The sequence below is a fragment of the Tiliqua scincoides genome, chromosome 11 (genome assembly GCF_035046505.1).
Source record: "Tiliqua scincoides isolate rTilSci1 chromosome 11, rTilSci1.hap2, whole genome shotgun sequence".
Taxonomy (NCBI): domain Eukaryota; kingdom Metazoa; phylum Chordata; class Lepidosauria; order Squamata; family Scincidae; genus Tiliqua; species Tiliqua scincoides.
The window spans coordinates 8,473,476-8,487,050 of record NC_089831.1 but is presented as its reverse complement, the minus strand read 5'-3'; the positions used below and the strand labels follow the sequence as shown (position 1 = coordinate 8,487,050).

At 47.2% G+C, this 13,575-nt stretch overlaps 2 protein-coding genes across 2 annotated transcripts in view; one reads left to right on the top strand and one right to left on the bottom strand.

Annotated features, from left to right (window-relative positions):
* LOXL2 (lysyl oxidase like 2) overlaps positions 1 to 8,542 on the top strand; it is a 94,185-nt gene extending 85,643 nt beyond the window's left edge. Inside the window, exons 11-14 of the mRNA XM_066639369.1 lie at positions 4,230 to 4,345; positions 5,378 to 5,514; positions 6,620 to 6,731; positions 7,426 to 8,542. Of these exons, the coding sequence (XP_066495466.1) occupies positions 4,230 to 4,345; positions 5,378 to 5,514; positions 6,620 to 6,731; positions 7,426 to 7,505 (445 nt within the window). The 3' untranslated portion in view covers positions 7,506 to 8,542. The remainder of the gene's footprint in view (positions 1 to 4,229; positions 4,346 to 5,377; positions 5,515 to 6,619; positions 6,732 to 7,425) is intronic.
* A 3,660-nt stretch (positions 8,543 to 12,202) lies between these two features.
* Positions 12,203 to 13,575, bottom strand: part of R3HCC1 (R3H domain and coiled-coil containing 1) — a 35,378-nt gene continuing 34,005 nt past the window's right edge. Inside the window, exon 10 of the mRNA XM_066639667.1 lies at positions 12,203 to 13,280. Coding sequence (XP_066495764.1) covers positions 13,132 to 13,280 — 149 coding nt within the window. The 3' untranslated portion in view covers positions 12,203 to 13,131. The remainder of the gene's footprint in view (positions 13,281 to 13,575) is intronic.

Sequence of the window (13,575 nt, the reverse complement as noted above, 5' to 3'; positions counted from 1 at the left end):
TTGTTTTCAGTCTCTCCCCTTTCCATCGTTTAAACTGGGATGTGTCTGTTTTGTATCAGATGTTTAATATTAAGACCTCATTTATTTTTGCGTTGGGAACAGAGTTAGCTCGTTCTTTTCAGTATCTCCATTTTCCATCGTTTAAACTGGGATGCGTCTGTTTTGTAGCTCTGAGTCTCAGCTCAGTTCCCAAATGGGAGGTCAATTTTTGCTTGACCTCCCAATGCCTGCCAGATGTCACTGCTCCCCCCACTCCTGCAGAGATTTCAAAAAGGAAGAGGCAAATGGAGTGGAACGGGAAGTGTAGCGAAGAGAGCGGTGGGCTATAGTGTCAGAGACTCTCTTCTCCTCCCACTTCCAATGGTGGACCTCCCCAGCCCTGCACCCCAAAGGTCTGTGATGGTGCCACCCTGCAGGAAGTTGCCGCCGCCTGCCCCACCCCGTACACAAATCCCCCCCTACTTGCCTGAAGCTTACAGAGCCTCGTGCAACCCCAGGCTGTGTCAGAGAAGCTTCTTGAGGCTTCCCCGACACTTTAAACCAGGGGTGCTCAATAGGTGGATCGCAATCTACCGGTAGATCGCAAGGCAAAATGAGTAGATCGCGGAGTGCCGACCCCCCCTTCAGGTGCCTCTGGGAGGAAATGCCGGGAGTAAGGCCCATTGTACTCAATGGGGCTTACTCCCAGGTAAGTGTGGCTAGGATTGCAGCCTCACAGCCTAATCCTAGGCATGTCTACTCAGGAGTAAGTCCTGTTATACTCAGTGGGGCTCATTGTACACATAAATGTTATATGTTATAATGGTGCGAACACTGTAAAAAAAACTCTGGTAGATCTCCTTGCTGGGTTTCAAAGTAGCTCTCGAGCCAAAAAAGTGTGAGCACCCCTGCTTTAAACTGTTGCCCGGGACATTTGCCCCATCAAATAATGGAAGGTGTCGGGGCCCCTCCCAGATGCCCTGACCCCCAACTTACCCTGGAGCAGGCACCCCATGCCCAGGGTGGGGAAGCTTCACTGCCCTCAAAGGGGGCAAAGCAGGTTGGCTCACCTCAACCAGGCAGAGGGGGCTGGCAGGGGAAACAAGGAACACTGCAGGAAACAAGCCAGGCACAGGAAAGGCCTTTTCTGCCCCACCTGGAGGAAGGGGAGGGGCCAAAGGGGCAGGCTTGCTCCATAAAATGGGGAGGCCAGGGATGAGAGGCAGTCAGTGTGAAGCAGGGAGCTGTGAGGTGAACAGCTCCTGCTCCTAGGCCGGGTTTGGCAGCTCTGCTAGGGAGGAGGACAAGGGTGCTGGAACCCCCTCCCCCTCCAGCCAATCTGAGGCCTCCCGGGGGAGGAACAAGCCTGCTCCAGGCCCCTCCAGGGGAAGGCCCCTACAGAAGGTTTGCCACTGCCCACTTCTACTTCATTCCCCCTCTTCCTTTTCAAGTCCAGGACGCATGAGGAGGAGCAGAAGTGAGTGCCCCACTGCCAATTTCCTGCCTGAGGCATCTGCCTCAGTTTGCCTTCTGGATGGGCCGGCCCTGGGACAGGTTTCCCTATGCATGCATAGCATAGTTTATGCCCCTAGTTACTCAGCGTACCCGCAGTGCAGGCTCAAGCTAGCTTAACAGTCTGTCCACATCACCATGGACCTCTCAAAACTCTAAGGCTTTGAGCTGTGGATGAGGGCCCTCGGGATCTCTCACCACCAGCCCGTGTCTCCCAGAAGCCTTTGTAGGATGTGGAGACCTGGTTTAACACCTGCGCAAATGGCCGCAAGAACAGAAAGTGGGTGACCTAAACCCCCAGTTGACTTTGTGCAACAGGCCATATGCTACGTCTACTTGCTTGCCTTCTTGTTTGGGTCCAAGCCCCATGAAGTCACAGATTTCCTGGCTGCATGTGGCGTTAATTTCCTGCCTCTGTCGTAATGTTACAAAGTTAGAACGTCCTTAGAAAATTCTCAGATTTTTTGGGTACATAATGATATGGGCCTTAACTGCGGAGGGTGACACTTAATTACTTGGTTGTGAAATGGATGACAGGAAAAGCTCCTTGTAATAGCGCCACGGTGCCACCCCCATTGGAAAGTGCTCGTCATTTAGTGGCAGTGGTGCGCATACCATGCTGTGTGTCAGTCATAAACTACGTACCGATAGCAAGAAGGCAGCGACTGGGTTATTTGGGATGGAGTGGCGGTGGGTGCAGTTGCTTCCCAAACCGTATCACATAATGTACCCTGTCTGATCACACTGGAGTGTCTTTTTGGAGCTTATAAATATGGTGAACTTGGGCCGGTCAGTTGGAATCTTTCAAACGACAGATTGCATTGCATTAGAGTACAGCATAATGTCCTCTCCTCCCCCCCCCCAGTTAAGTTTCAATTCCTCATGATTAGAGGAGAAAAGCATGAAAATGGGGCCAAAATAATTAGTGGTGCAACTAGTGCACCTCCCTTATGAAGAAAGGCTACAGGCCAGGGTTTGGGGCTCTTCAGTCTCGAAAGAAGACTTTCCCCCCTCAAGGCCGACATGATTGAGAGATATAAAAATATGCATGGGACTGATAGAGGGAAGTTATTTTCCCTCTCACACAATACCAGAATCAGGGGACATCCACTAAAATTGACTTGCGGTAGTACAGTTTTAGAAAAGAAAAAAGAAAATATTCTTTACCCACCATGTAATTGATCTGTGGAACTCCTTGCCCCAGGATATGGTGATGGCACCTGGCCTAGATGCCTTTAAAAAAGGATTGGACAGATTTATGGTGGAAAAGTCCATCACAAATTACAAGCCATACCGCACCATCAGCAAAGTAACACATAGGGCGCAATCCTAACCAACTTTCCAGCACTGGCATAGCTGTGCCAGTGGGGCATGTGCTGCATCTTGCAGTTGGGGGACAGTCTTGGAGGCCTCCTCAAGGTAAGGCAATGTTTGTTCCCTTCCCTTGGAGTTGCATTGCCCTTATGTTGGTGCTGGAAAGTGGGTTAGGATTGCACCCATACTCATTTAACTGGATAGACTTCCCTGTGAAACAAGGAAGCATCTATTAGGGGACCAATCAAGTCCCTCCATTTCCATGTTTGTTTCAGGACCTAACAGCCATTTAAACAGCCAAGCTCTGTTCATAGTTGACAGTCTTGTGCATGCATTTTGCCCTGTAGAACTTAGGCTATGTCAACAAGGTTCTGTCAAATCCAGAACTGAAAAAAAATAAACTAGGTGTTGTCATCCTCATTCCTACTGCAGCCATCACCCCTCATCCAGAAGCTGAATGAAAAGTGAGGTTTCTACAGATTTCTTAAAGCAGTTCAAGGAAGGGTGCAACCAAGCCTCCAGAAGGACGGTGTTTGACAAGGTTGGCCTCCAAAAAGGCCCTGCTTGTACTACTACTACTAATAATAACTTTGTTTTTACCCCGCCTTTCTCCCCGAAGGGACTCAAGGCGGCTTACAACAGGTTAAAACAGATTTAAAAATGTAATTTAAAAACAGATAAAAGCATATTAACACATATCATAAAAACAGTAGTCAGATAAAAAGTAGTCAGGTAAAAAAGAGCATAGAGCAGCAAATCATAAAAGAATCAGGCCTGTAACCAAGCATTTAAAAAATATTGAAAGATGTTGAAAAGATGTTAAAAAGGCCAAGAACTCAGAAGGCTTGTTTAAACAGAAGGGTCTTCAGGCCTCACCGAAAAGTCTCAAGAGAGGGAGCCATTCTTAATTCAAGGGGAAGGGAATTCCATCGCATTGGTGCCACTACTGAGAAGGCCCTCTTTCGTGCTGCCGCCCCACGTACCTCCCTATGTGGCGGCACTTGTAAAAAGGCCTTCTCTGATGACCTAAGAGGATGAGCCAGATTGTACGGGAGTAGGCAATCTCTAAGATACCCTGGCCCAGAGCCGTATAGGGCTTCCCATATCTCTGAAGGCAAGCACATCCAGACCATGCCCTGAGTTGATGACTGAACCATACAGAGCAGTGCATCTGAGAGGAGGTTCACATGACCTTCAAGATTCACATGACCCTTGTGTGCTTTCCGCTCGGTATGGAAATTTGGTTCTCTTTGTGCAAGCGGGTAGTAAATTTACAGCCAGCCTTAAAACTCATTCCCTGCTGAGATTATGGAGAAATCTGATTGGTGTTTTCACTAAGCACAGATTTTTTATTTATTTTTTAAGTGAAAACAGGATGCGGAGCTGTGATTAATCAAAACGTTCCTTTTGTTTCTGGCTCACAGACATTATCACAGCATGGAGGTGTTCACACATTACGATCTGCTGGACCTCAATGGAACCAAAGTGGCTGAAGGGCACAAGGCCAGCTTTTGCCTGGAAGACAGTAACTGCATAGATGGTATGTGCAGGTTGGGATAGGAAGGGACACTGGGATGGCAGTGCAGCATTTGCCTGCGATGGTTTGCAAGAGGATGGCAGCTAAAATGGAGAATGGTCTTGTACCCTGTGTATGTATCTACACCAAAATAGTGTTTAGGAGTTGGGAGTGGGAAGAGCAGAGAAAGAAATGGCCTTAAATCTTTTTCTGAGAATTTTGTTTTTATGTACATTGATTTTTTCCCCATACTTATATAGTACCCCCCCCCCCACACACACACACACACCATATCTGTGGTTCCTGCTGGTGTCCATAGGTACCTGGAACTGCACATAGTAGTGATGCTTTGGTGCCACAAGGGCACTACAGTGCTTGATGCCACAAGCCTCAGTGAGGCTTCAAACAGAGAGATGAACCCTAAGCACAGCATTAACCAGAAGTGGACAGCAGAGGAATTTTTTGGGGAAGAAAGCAGGCAGCAAGAATGCTAGACTTGTTGCCGCTAGAGAAGGCAAAAGCAAGACTGCTAGCAAGAAGTGGTCCAGCATTTTTGCTGTCTTCTTCCCCTGCTGTCCACTTCCTATTAGTGTTCTCACTGTTGCCTCCTCTAACATTCCTCTAGTGCAGGGGTGGGCAAATTTTCAACTTTAGGGAACCTGGACCTTTAGCAATTGTGTAGGAGAGAGAATTTCAGCAGGTGCAGATCGGACATAGCCCTGCTCAGAAGTCAGTCCTGTTATAGTCAATGGGTCTTACTTCCAGGTAAGTGTGGATAGGATTGTAGCCTTAACCTGGGGCTTTCAGCATGCATAGGAGATGGTGCACCACTAAGCTACAGCCTCCCTAGAGCATGAAGGGATGTACGTCAGTTGCACGTAGAAGAGCTCTGCCCAGCTAGCCTGGAAAATAGGGCTGGAACGAAGCATCTCAAGAAGCCCGGCTGCAACGCTAGTCAACTCTTCTCTTAAAAAACAAAGCTAATGGCTTTTTTAAAAAAGCATCTATAAACTGACCTCTGACATTTCTTTTATTTCTGCTTCCCTTCCCCTTCAGGCGTCCAGAAGCAATATGAGTGTGCCAATTTTGGGGAGCAAGGAGTCACTGCTGGATGCTTCGATGTGTACCGGCATGATATCGACTGCCAGTGGATCGATGTGACGGATCTCAAACCAGGAAACTACCTCTTTCAGGTTTGTTGCAATCCATCGGGCCAATCCATCGGGCCAAGGTGCGTCTGCTGCCATCTTTGCAGACAGAAGACCAAGAGAGAAACTGCATCTGAGAAGACAGTGGGCCCTCTTCATCCGCAGGCTCAGCATCTGCGCAATTCAGCATTTGCGGGTGCCGAGTCCATGGCTGGAGGACCTCAGAACACCTTCTGGACACGACCGGAAGTCACTGACACAAACCGGAAGTGAATCATTGGGTCTGCGTCCAACCCGATAATTTAAATTATAAAAACAAACCACCACATGTGAATGGACCATTAGATTGCTTATAAACCATGCTCTGCGCTACTCAAGGTGCTTTAAAAATAAATGCAAATAGAATAGAAATTTGCGCTCCTTTGCTTCCAAAAGGAGAAGAGAATGAAGCTACAGAGGAGGTATGGAGGACAGAAGAGTGGTAGACTAGAGTGTCTCCAATGCTCTAACTCACCATACTCTTTTCCTCCACACTTCTTCTTTAGCTCCATTCCTCTCTCTTTTAAAAACCAGAGAGGAGGAGCAGTGGATCTGTATGGAAGGAACATTACTGGGTAAAGGGGTGGCATTGGGCATAGCAAGGAATTGTTGACAGTGGCGTCACTAGGGTTTACGTCACCCGATGCAAGAGGCCAGCACATCACCCCCATGATGGACCTCCTCCCATGCATGGTAACATCCTGGGTGGTGGGCCCGGCAACGCATCATTGCCCCACCCCCGTGGGTTTTTTGCTATAACTTTTGGCAGAATAGAGATATTTCAATGTGGTTTGTTTCATTGCATTCTGCATGTCATTACGCATTGAATGATATATAACATGATAGTATTATTCCTAAAAACCAAGATTTTAATAATTTTGGCCAGTAGTGGTGTGTCGTCATCCTCCGTGTGTGTCACCTGGTGTGAACTGCACCCTCCTACCAACGCCACTGGTTGTAGAAACCCTGGTAGTGTTTGGTGCACTGCTTCAGGCACCAGGAGGTTTTGGGGCAACCCAGAGTAGTCCCTGTTTGCATACACATTTCCCCCTATGGATCTGGGCCTATGTTTTCAAGTGGTTCTAAGTCCTCTCTGTCACTCCTTTCTCAGGTCATTATCAACCCAAACTTTGAAGTTGCAGAGTCCGATTACAGCAACAACGTCATGAAGTGCAAGTGCAAATATGAAAGTCACCATGTCTGGATGTACAATTGCCACATAGGTGAGTGGGGACAAAAAGGCTAGCCAGATAAAAAAAATTTTAAAAAAAGACTAGCCTCTCTATCAAGAAGTTGGTGCAGAAATCTTTGTAAATGGTGCTTCAGTTTTGTGGTGATCCGCTTTGCTTATTTATATACTGCCACTATATATTGCCCTATGTATCTCTAAGGTGGTTCACAGGAAGAAGAAAAAAAGACAACACAATGAAAAACAGCAGTGTAGCAAACTCTCACATTAAAAGACCTGGGAGAACTAGAAAGGTCCTTAATGCAGTCTCAGAAGGACATTAGCATGAGTGTCAAGCAAGCCTTTTAGGAGAGAGATGGTTCCATAAATCCTTGTGTGGTGTGGTGTCGATTCCAGATCAAATTCCCACTCAGCCACAAAAGTTCAATGGTTGTCTACAGGCCAGTCACTATCAGTTGTGTGGATAAAATGGGGTAGGAAGTCCTTATACTCCACCATAGCTCCTTGGAGAGGGGTCATAGATGGAAATATAATAATTTTAATATAAAGCCAGGCACCACAGCAAAGAAGGCCCTGCCTCATCTCAGACAGCAGGGGTGGATGTGTCTCCAAAGCGGATCTCACTGCATGGGCAGGTTGATGTGGAACTGATGGTCCTTTAGGATACAGAAGACTTGTAAACCCAGTTGACAATGAGATGAATTCTTTCCCATTTTCCCCCTCTGCAGCCGACTCCTTCAGCGAAGTAATAGAAGAGAAGTTTGATCACTTTCCTGGACTTATGGACAACCAAATATCCACTCGGTAGAGAAGCCTGGATGTCAGCCCCACTATTTAAGGAGGAAGGAATGATTTTCCTAACCACTGCAGAGAAAAACTCAAGTAATCAACCAACCAACCATTAGCCTTAGTAAGTTATTTTCAAGGGTGTGCTCCAGACCTCCATTGTACCTTAGTAAGTTAGAGTGTTCTTCAACACAAGAGATAGGATTTTTTTTTTTTCCTTTTTGCATCCATTCCAGCGGAATGAAGATTTTGCACCAGTTGCTGAGCTCTATCAGACCCTGCTCCCCAAAATGTACACTGTGACTTATTCACAAGGAATCTTGTGCAAGCTCTGGCACCAAAATTTTTCACCACGATGTAGTAGCAGCAAGCCATACGAGGGTGTCCATTGTTGGCTATTTGCCTTTTCAAGGGAATGTTGTGATTGATGCCTTCATGTTTTGTCTCCACCTTACCTGAAAGTCCAGTGGTGCACTGCCAACGCAGAACAGACATTTCTGCACATTCCTCATGATGCTCAGAGAACTTGATGACGCACCACCTTAATTTTTTGTACTGTCACACTCCTTTCTCGTCACGCCAGTTCCTTTCTCCATGGGCACCTTTGGCAGCTGGCAATAATAGGATGTTTGATACACCATGATAAGAAAACATGTCGAATCATTCCCTATATCTTGGGGTGTTGTTTTTTTTGGTTGTTTTTTTTTGAGACACTAGGCTGTGAATTTATTTTTTGCACAGTAAGTAAGCAGTTTGCCTCCCTGCCTTTTTACAGGCATTTGCTGACTCTGTGATCCTTTTTCAGTTTGCTTTTCCCATCTCTCCCCTTCCATCCCGATTGACTTTTACATATAAGTGTTGCATTGTCAAACATACTCTGGAAAGATAACTTATTGGCCTAATGCCAAAAAAAATCCCCTTCCCCTTAGTTCTGTCAGCCATTTCAGTGTTGTCTTTAAAAGAAAAACTTTGGAATTTACACATGTTCACAAAAATGGTGCTAAGCACATATACCTCTGTTTGTTTGAGGTCATGCATTGCTAAAAGTACCCCTCCACACACCCTCAACTTGAACTTGTATTAAAGTCTCTCATTGTCTAGGAAAACGGAGTGGATGCCATTTGTGTGTAACTCGCTGACGTTGTGCAATCGTCTGCTGTGTGGCTGAAAGGAAAAATTAGTTTAGCATGGTCCTGCTGTTTCGAGAGCATGATCCATCTGCTTTGGAATTTGCTTCCCAAAAGGAGTCCGCAGGATGCTCGCAAAACAGGCCATGAAGATTAGTGCCCTTTTGCACCATTGGCTTTATAAGCCGATAACCTGAGGTATACTGCCTTAGTCCCATTAAGCTTTCAAGGCTCCTAGTTATTGATCGTCCTGGCTTCCATTGTTTTGGAACTATGGCTGAAGGAATTTAAGGGATGCCTAAAGCCAAGGCAGAGTGCACAGGGATTATTTTGGACTTTTCTGTATTTGGAATTTGTTTTTAATCTCCTTTTGCAATATGTGTGTGTGTGTGTGTGGAGGGGGGAGAGGCTTTCCTATGCAGAAAAATGAATTCAATATCCACGCAGGGTGCTATGCAGGTTCACCAGTGGAAAGACTGAACTAAGCGTGTTTCTTTACTCAGCGTGTGGTCGGTCTGTGGAACTCCTTGCCACAGGATGTGGTGATGGTGTCTAGCCTGGATGCCTTTAAAAGGGGATTGGACAAGTTTCTGGAGGAAAAATCCATTACGGGTTACAAGCCATGATGTGTATGCGCAACCTCCTGATTTTAGAAATGGGCTATGTCAGAAGGCCAGATGCAAGGGAGGGCACCAGGATGAGGTCTCTTGTTATCTGGTGTGCTCCCTGGGGCATTTGGTGGGCCGCCGTGAGATACAGGAAGCTGGACTAGATGGGCCTATGGCCTGATCCAGCGGGGCTGTTCTTATGTTCTTAACTACAATTCCCAGGAGGCCTTGCAGGTCTCTTGTTATCTGGTGTGCTCCCTGGGGCATTTGGTGGGCCGCTGTGAGATACAGGAAGCTGGACTAGATGGACCTATGGCCTGATCCAGTGGGGCTGTTCTTATGTTCTTATAAGTTGGGGTCGTAGCTCCTCTTGATCAGGGACTCAGGGCATCCCTCTCCACAACCCAGCTCTCTCCCATCCTGTGTTCCCATCTAACCTACCTCATGGGGCATTGCAACGCCAATAGCCAATTCGCATGGCCATGTGCTTGGGGTGGCCACTTGTCCTCCTTTCAGTGCATGGCACAGGTCAGACAACTCCTTAACCAGAAAGGTGGCAGGTTTGCTTGTTCTCAGCTGCCCATCTCTCAGCGACAGTTCAAGCCAGCAGTTGCCCTTTGTGGTGATAGCCAGAGCCACAGCAGTGGTGGTGACGTGGGCAGGGGAGCGGGTGCTGTGCTGCAAAGTAATGACCAAGGAGGAACCTCAAGCGGGCATAGGGCAGGTTGAAAGACTGAAAACCTGCACTGAGACTCCTGAAAGATTAGGGTGCATGGATCACCACTAAGCAACATACTGGAAGGGGAGGAAGAGAGACAACAATTGCAAGTACCAGTGTCTTGTCCCAAGATCTCTCAAGTTCTCATCTTACTTATACCGAAAGTGTATTACATATCTCCCATTCTTCCACACTGGAGTTGGTCCAAAGCTTAATTTTCTTCTGGAAACAGCACTGCTGTTCCACGAGCACACAAACTTATGCTGTCTCAGTAGCGTGGAGGGCAGGGGGTCTGGTCTAGAGGGTAGAGCCTCCGTTTGCCTGAAGATAACATCTGAAGGTCGCCAGTTCGAGGCCACCAGCACCGTGAATGGCGAAACCTTGAAGCACCTGACAGGCCTAGCCGAGTTAAGCCGAGTTATTCCACCTGCTCTTTGGCCGCTGTCAGCCTGTGTGGGAGGAAAATGGAGGCCAGAATGTGATACTAGATCATAAAAGATCCATCTGAAATGTTGTGGTTCTTGATAGACAGAACCTTCTTCAATTGTAAAAATCCCTATTGGGATTTAGTATAGCCTGCCTATGTAAACCGCCTTGAATTAAAGTCTGAGGAGAAATCTGACGACCAAGAAAGGCAGTATATAAATACCTGTATTATTATTGTTATTATTAGCATGGGAGCTGCTTCCGAGTTGTATCACCCAGTGACACTCCAGGGAACAGGGGACCCCCAAACACAGTCAGCAACACCACAACTGCACCCCACACCAAAAGGGGTCCAGTCTCAGTACATTTCATATAGCGTGTCCATGTTCAGGCAAATACTCTATATTTTGACTGTCAGAGCTGGGGGGGGGGGCTTACCTGGCTCATAGCCTTAGCACCCTACTGTGGGCCTTTCCAGTTAGTAATGGCAGAATATCACATTGGTTTCTTTGTAGCCTGTGGTCATCTCATGCCATAAGCTGCCATATGAACACAACCTCAAGATAACTAGCGGGCCCTCCTTATCCATGTGCTTAGCCTCCACAGATTTGCGCTCTACCTCAGAATGCCAGATGCAAGGGAGGGCAACAGAATGCAGGTCTCTCGTCTTGTGTGCTCCCTGAGGCATTTGGTGGGCCACTGTGAGATGCAGGAAGCTGGACTACTACGGCCTGATCTAGCGGGGCTGTTCTTATGTAAGCTGAGCACACGGCTGGAGGCCTCAGAGGCCTCCATTACCTCCAAACATTACCAAAAGGCACTTTGCGCAGCAAACTTCTGGTTGCATCCAGGCCTTATGAGAAAGCTGGGTATAACCTCCAGAGGGTAAGTCCCTAAGGCACCCCACCCCATGGATTCAATTATTTTAAGAATTCAGTATCCACAGGAGTCCTGGTACAGATCACCCACAGAAACTGAAGGCCCCCTGTACACTACAAAAAGTGCCTGTGTAGCATCTCCCACATTGGTGAAGCAAAACAGGGACAGGCACTGAGAGTTTGCCGCACAGCCCATAGTTCAGCAAGCGCACCCTCTCCTGAACAGCAGCACTTATTTGCCTTATGCCAGGAAAGGAGGTTTTGCCAACATCAGTGGCATCATCTGAGCCAAGGTCCACAAAGCATTTCGCCCCTGAACATAGTTACAATGCAAGAGCTCAGCCTCAGAATGAGCAAGGGAGAAGGGGTGTGAGTAGCATTTCCACACCACTATGACAGCCAATCCACATAGATCTGGCCTGGGGCAAAGCGGGTAGGCATGGTTGAGCCCCAACCATCCAAATCAGGCATGTTTTTGAAAATGCAGGCATCCCCCTGGACCTTAGATACCAGAAACTGCAGACAGTAGTTCATGTACACAAAGCAGTTCACAAACCACCCTCATCACACCAACGACTTCTCTTTGATTGCAGCCCTCCTGGCACTATGTGTTACCTGCAAACACTAACAGGAAACAGGAAGAGCTCATTGGAATTGGGATGGAGGGCTGAAAACAACACAATGCTTAGTGATGGGAGGATTTGTGAATCACAGAGAAGTGAAACTGCAGATACGGGAGCCACAGGTTTAGGGGGACACCTGTACAAAATTAATTCTAAGGAAAGCTGACAGAGTTGCTCTCTAACACAAAGCGAGCAGGAGTTGAGATCCAGAACAATAGACTCTCTTTCCTCCCCAAAAGGAAGTATGTGAAATGAATGCATTTGCTGAAATGTAGTAGGCAAAGAGGATCATAGGAAAAAAAAATACTGCCATATGTATACAACGTGTTGGTTTGTGTGTTAACTTTATTTCAAAACAAAATTCTCAATGAACTTCAGTAAACAAGATGACGACTCCTGCAAAAGTCTGGCTTTGTGTCTTTCGCATCCACTTGTCATCGAGCTTTAGCCGCTAGCATCTTGGGGAGGGGGGAGGAAAGTGGAGACAATCGTTCAAGGCCATTTGTATGCAAACTTGTGCTCATCCAGAGGGGACCCCCAGAGGCTGGATAAGGGCAGACAAGAAGATTTCCCCTCCATCTTTGCAAAGCCAGGTCAGGAAGTGAACTTTCAGCAAAGGAATTTGAGGGGGGGGGGAGACCACTTAGCTCCTTCTCTAGCTGGCTACCTCTTTCCCCCTCCACCTCATACTGCCCAAACAGAGATTCCCAACCTACAATTCCACCACTGATGCATTTGGAACCTGGGCTGGGGGAGGGGGGAAGTTAAGGGCCCATCCTCTGCTGGGAATCATGCTCTCCTATCCCTCCTCTGCAAAACTGAAGCAATGCCCAGGTATAAAACTCCAGGATGCAGGCTAATTGGGTAGTTTCCACCCTATTGAAGAAGAAAGCAAAGGACATCCGATTGATTTAGAAAAGGGATGTCAGAGCCTAGCAAAAGAAAAAAACCAACCAACCAAACACACAACAGGTTAAATCAGTCAAATCACAACAAGGATTCTTTGTTTCTGCAACAGTGGATGCCATTGGGAGAGCTCTTATTGGGTTATAGTGCCCTCTTGTGGTCCCTCTCCAGGACAGCCCATTGCCCAGAAAGCAACATGGGAAATTCCAAATCCCACCATTAACTCTTGTCAACTTGGATCCATTCTTGTGTCTACCACCTCCCCCAAAACATCAAGATTCATCCACAAAAACCACAGATCAACCATTATTCTGTACGCAGTTTAATGCCGCACCCAGACCATCAACCCAAGATCTTCTGTTCTACTCTGGCAGGCTTGAGTTTTCAGGGTTCTGCACTTCCTGGCCAGAGTACAGCTGGGGTCTGCGCTGTAATCCCAAGGCTCTGGTCACCAGCCTTCGAGCAACTGCCGTGTCCGTCTGGGGTCTCTCTTTGGCCAGCTGAAGGAGCTCTGAAGTGGAAGAGAAGGGGGAGGAAAAACACAAACGGAGGGTTGCGAAGGAAGTCCTAGGGATGCAGCAAGACAACTTGGAGCCTTGGTAAAATCTTTCCTCAATGCAGACATTGTAACCATCATCTGTATAAAACATACTCTACAGGCCCAGTACAAGAAGTTGGTTGAATTAAATGTACCACTTCAACCCAAAAGTGGTGCATCCTGGTTTTTTAATTTCACATTTCTTTAAAACACACACATACTGCAAGTAGAGAACTAGGACACTGGGGAGAGGGGATCTAGCTCACTC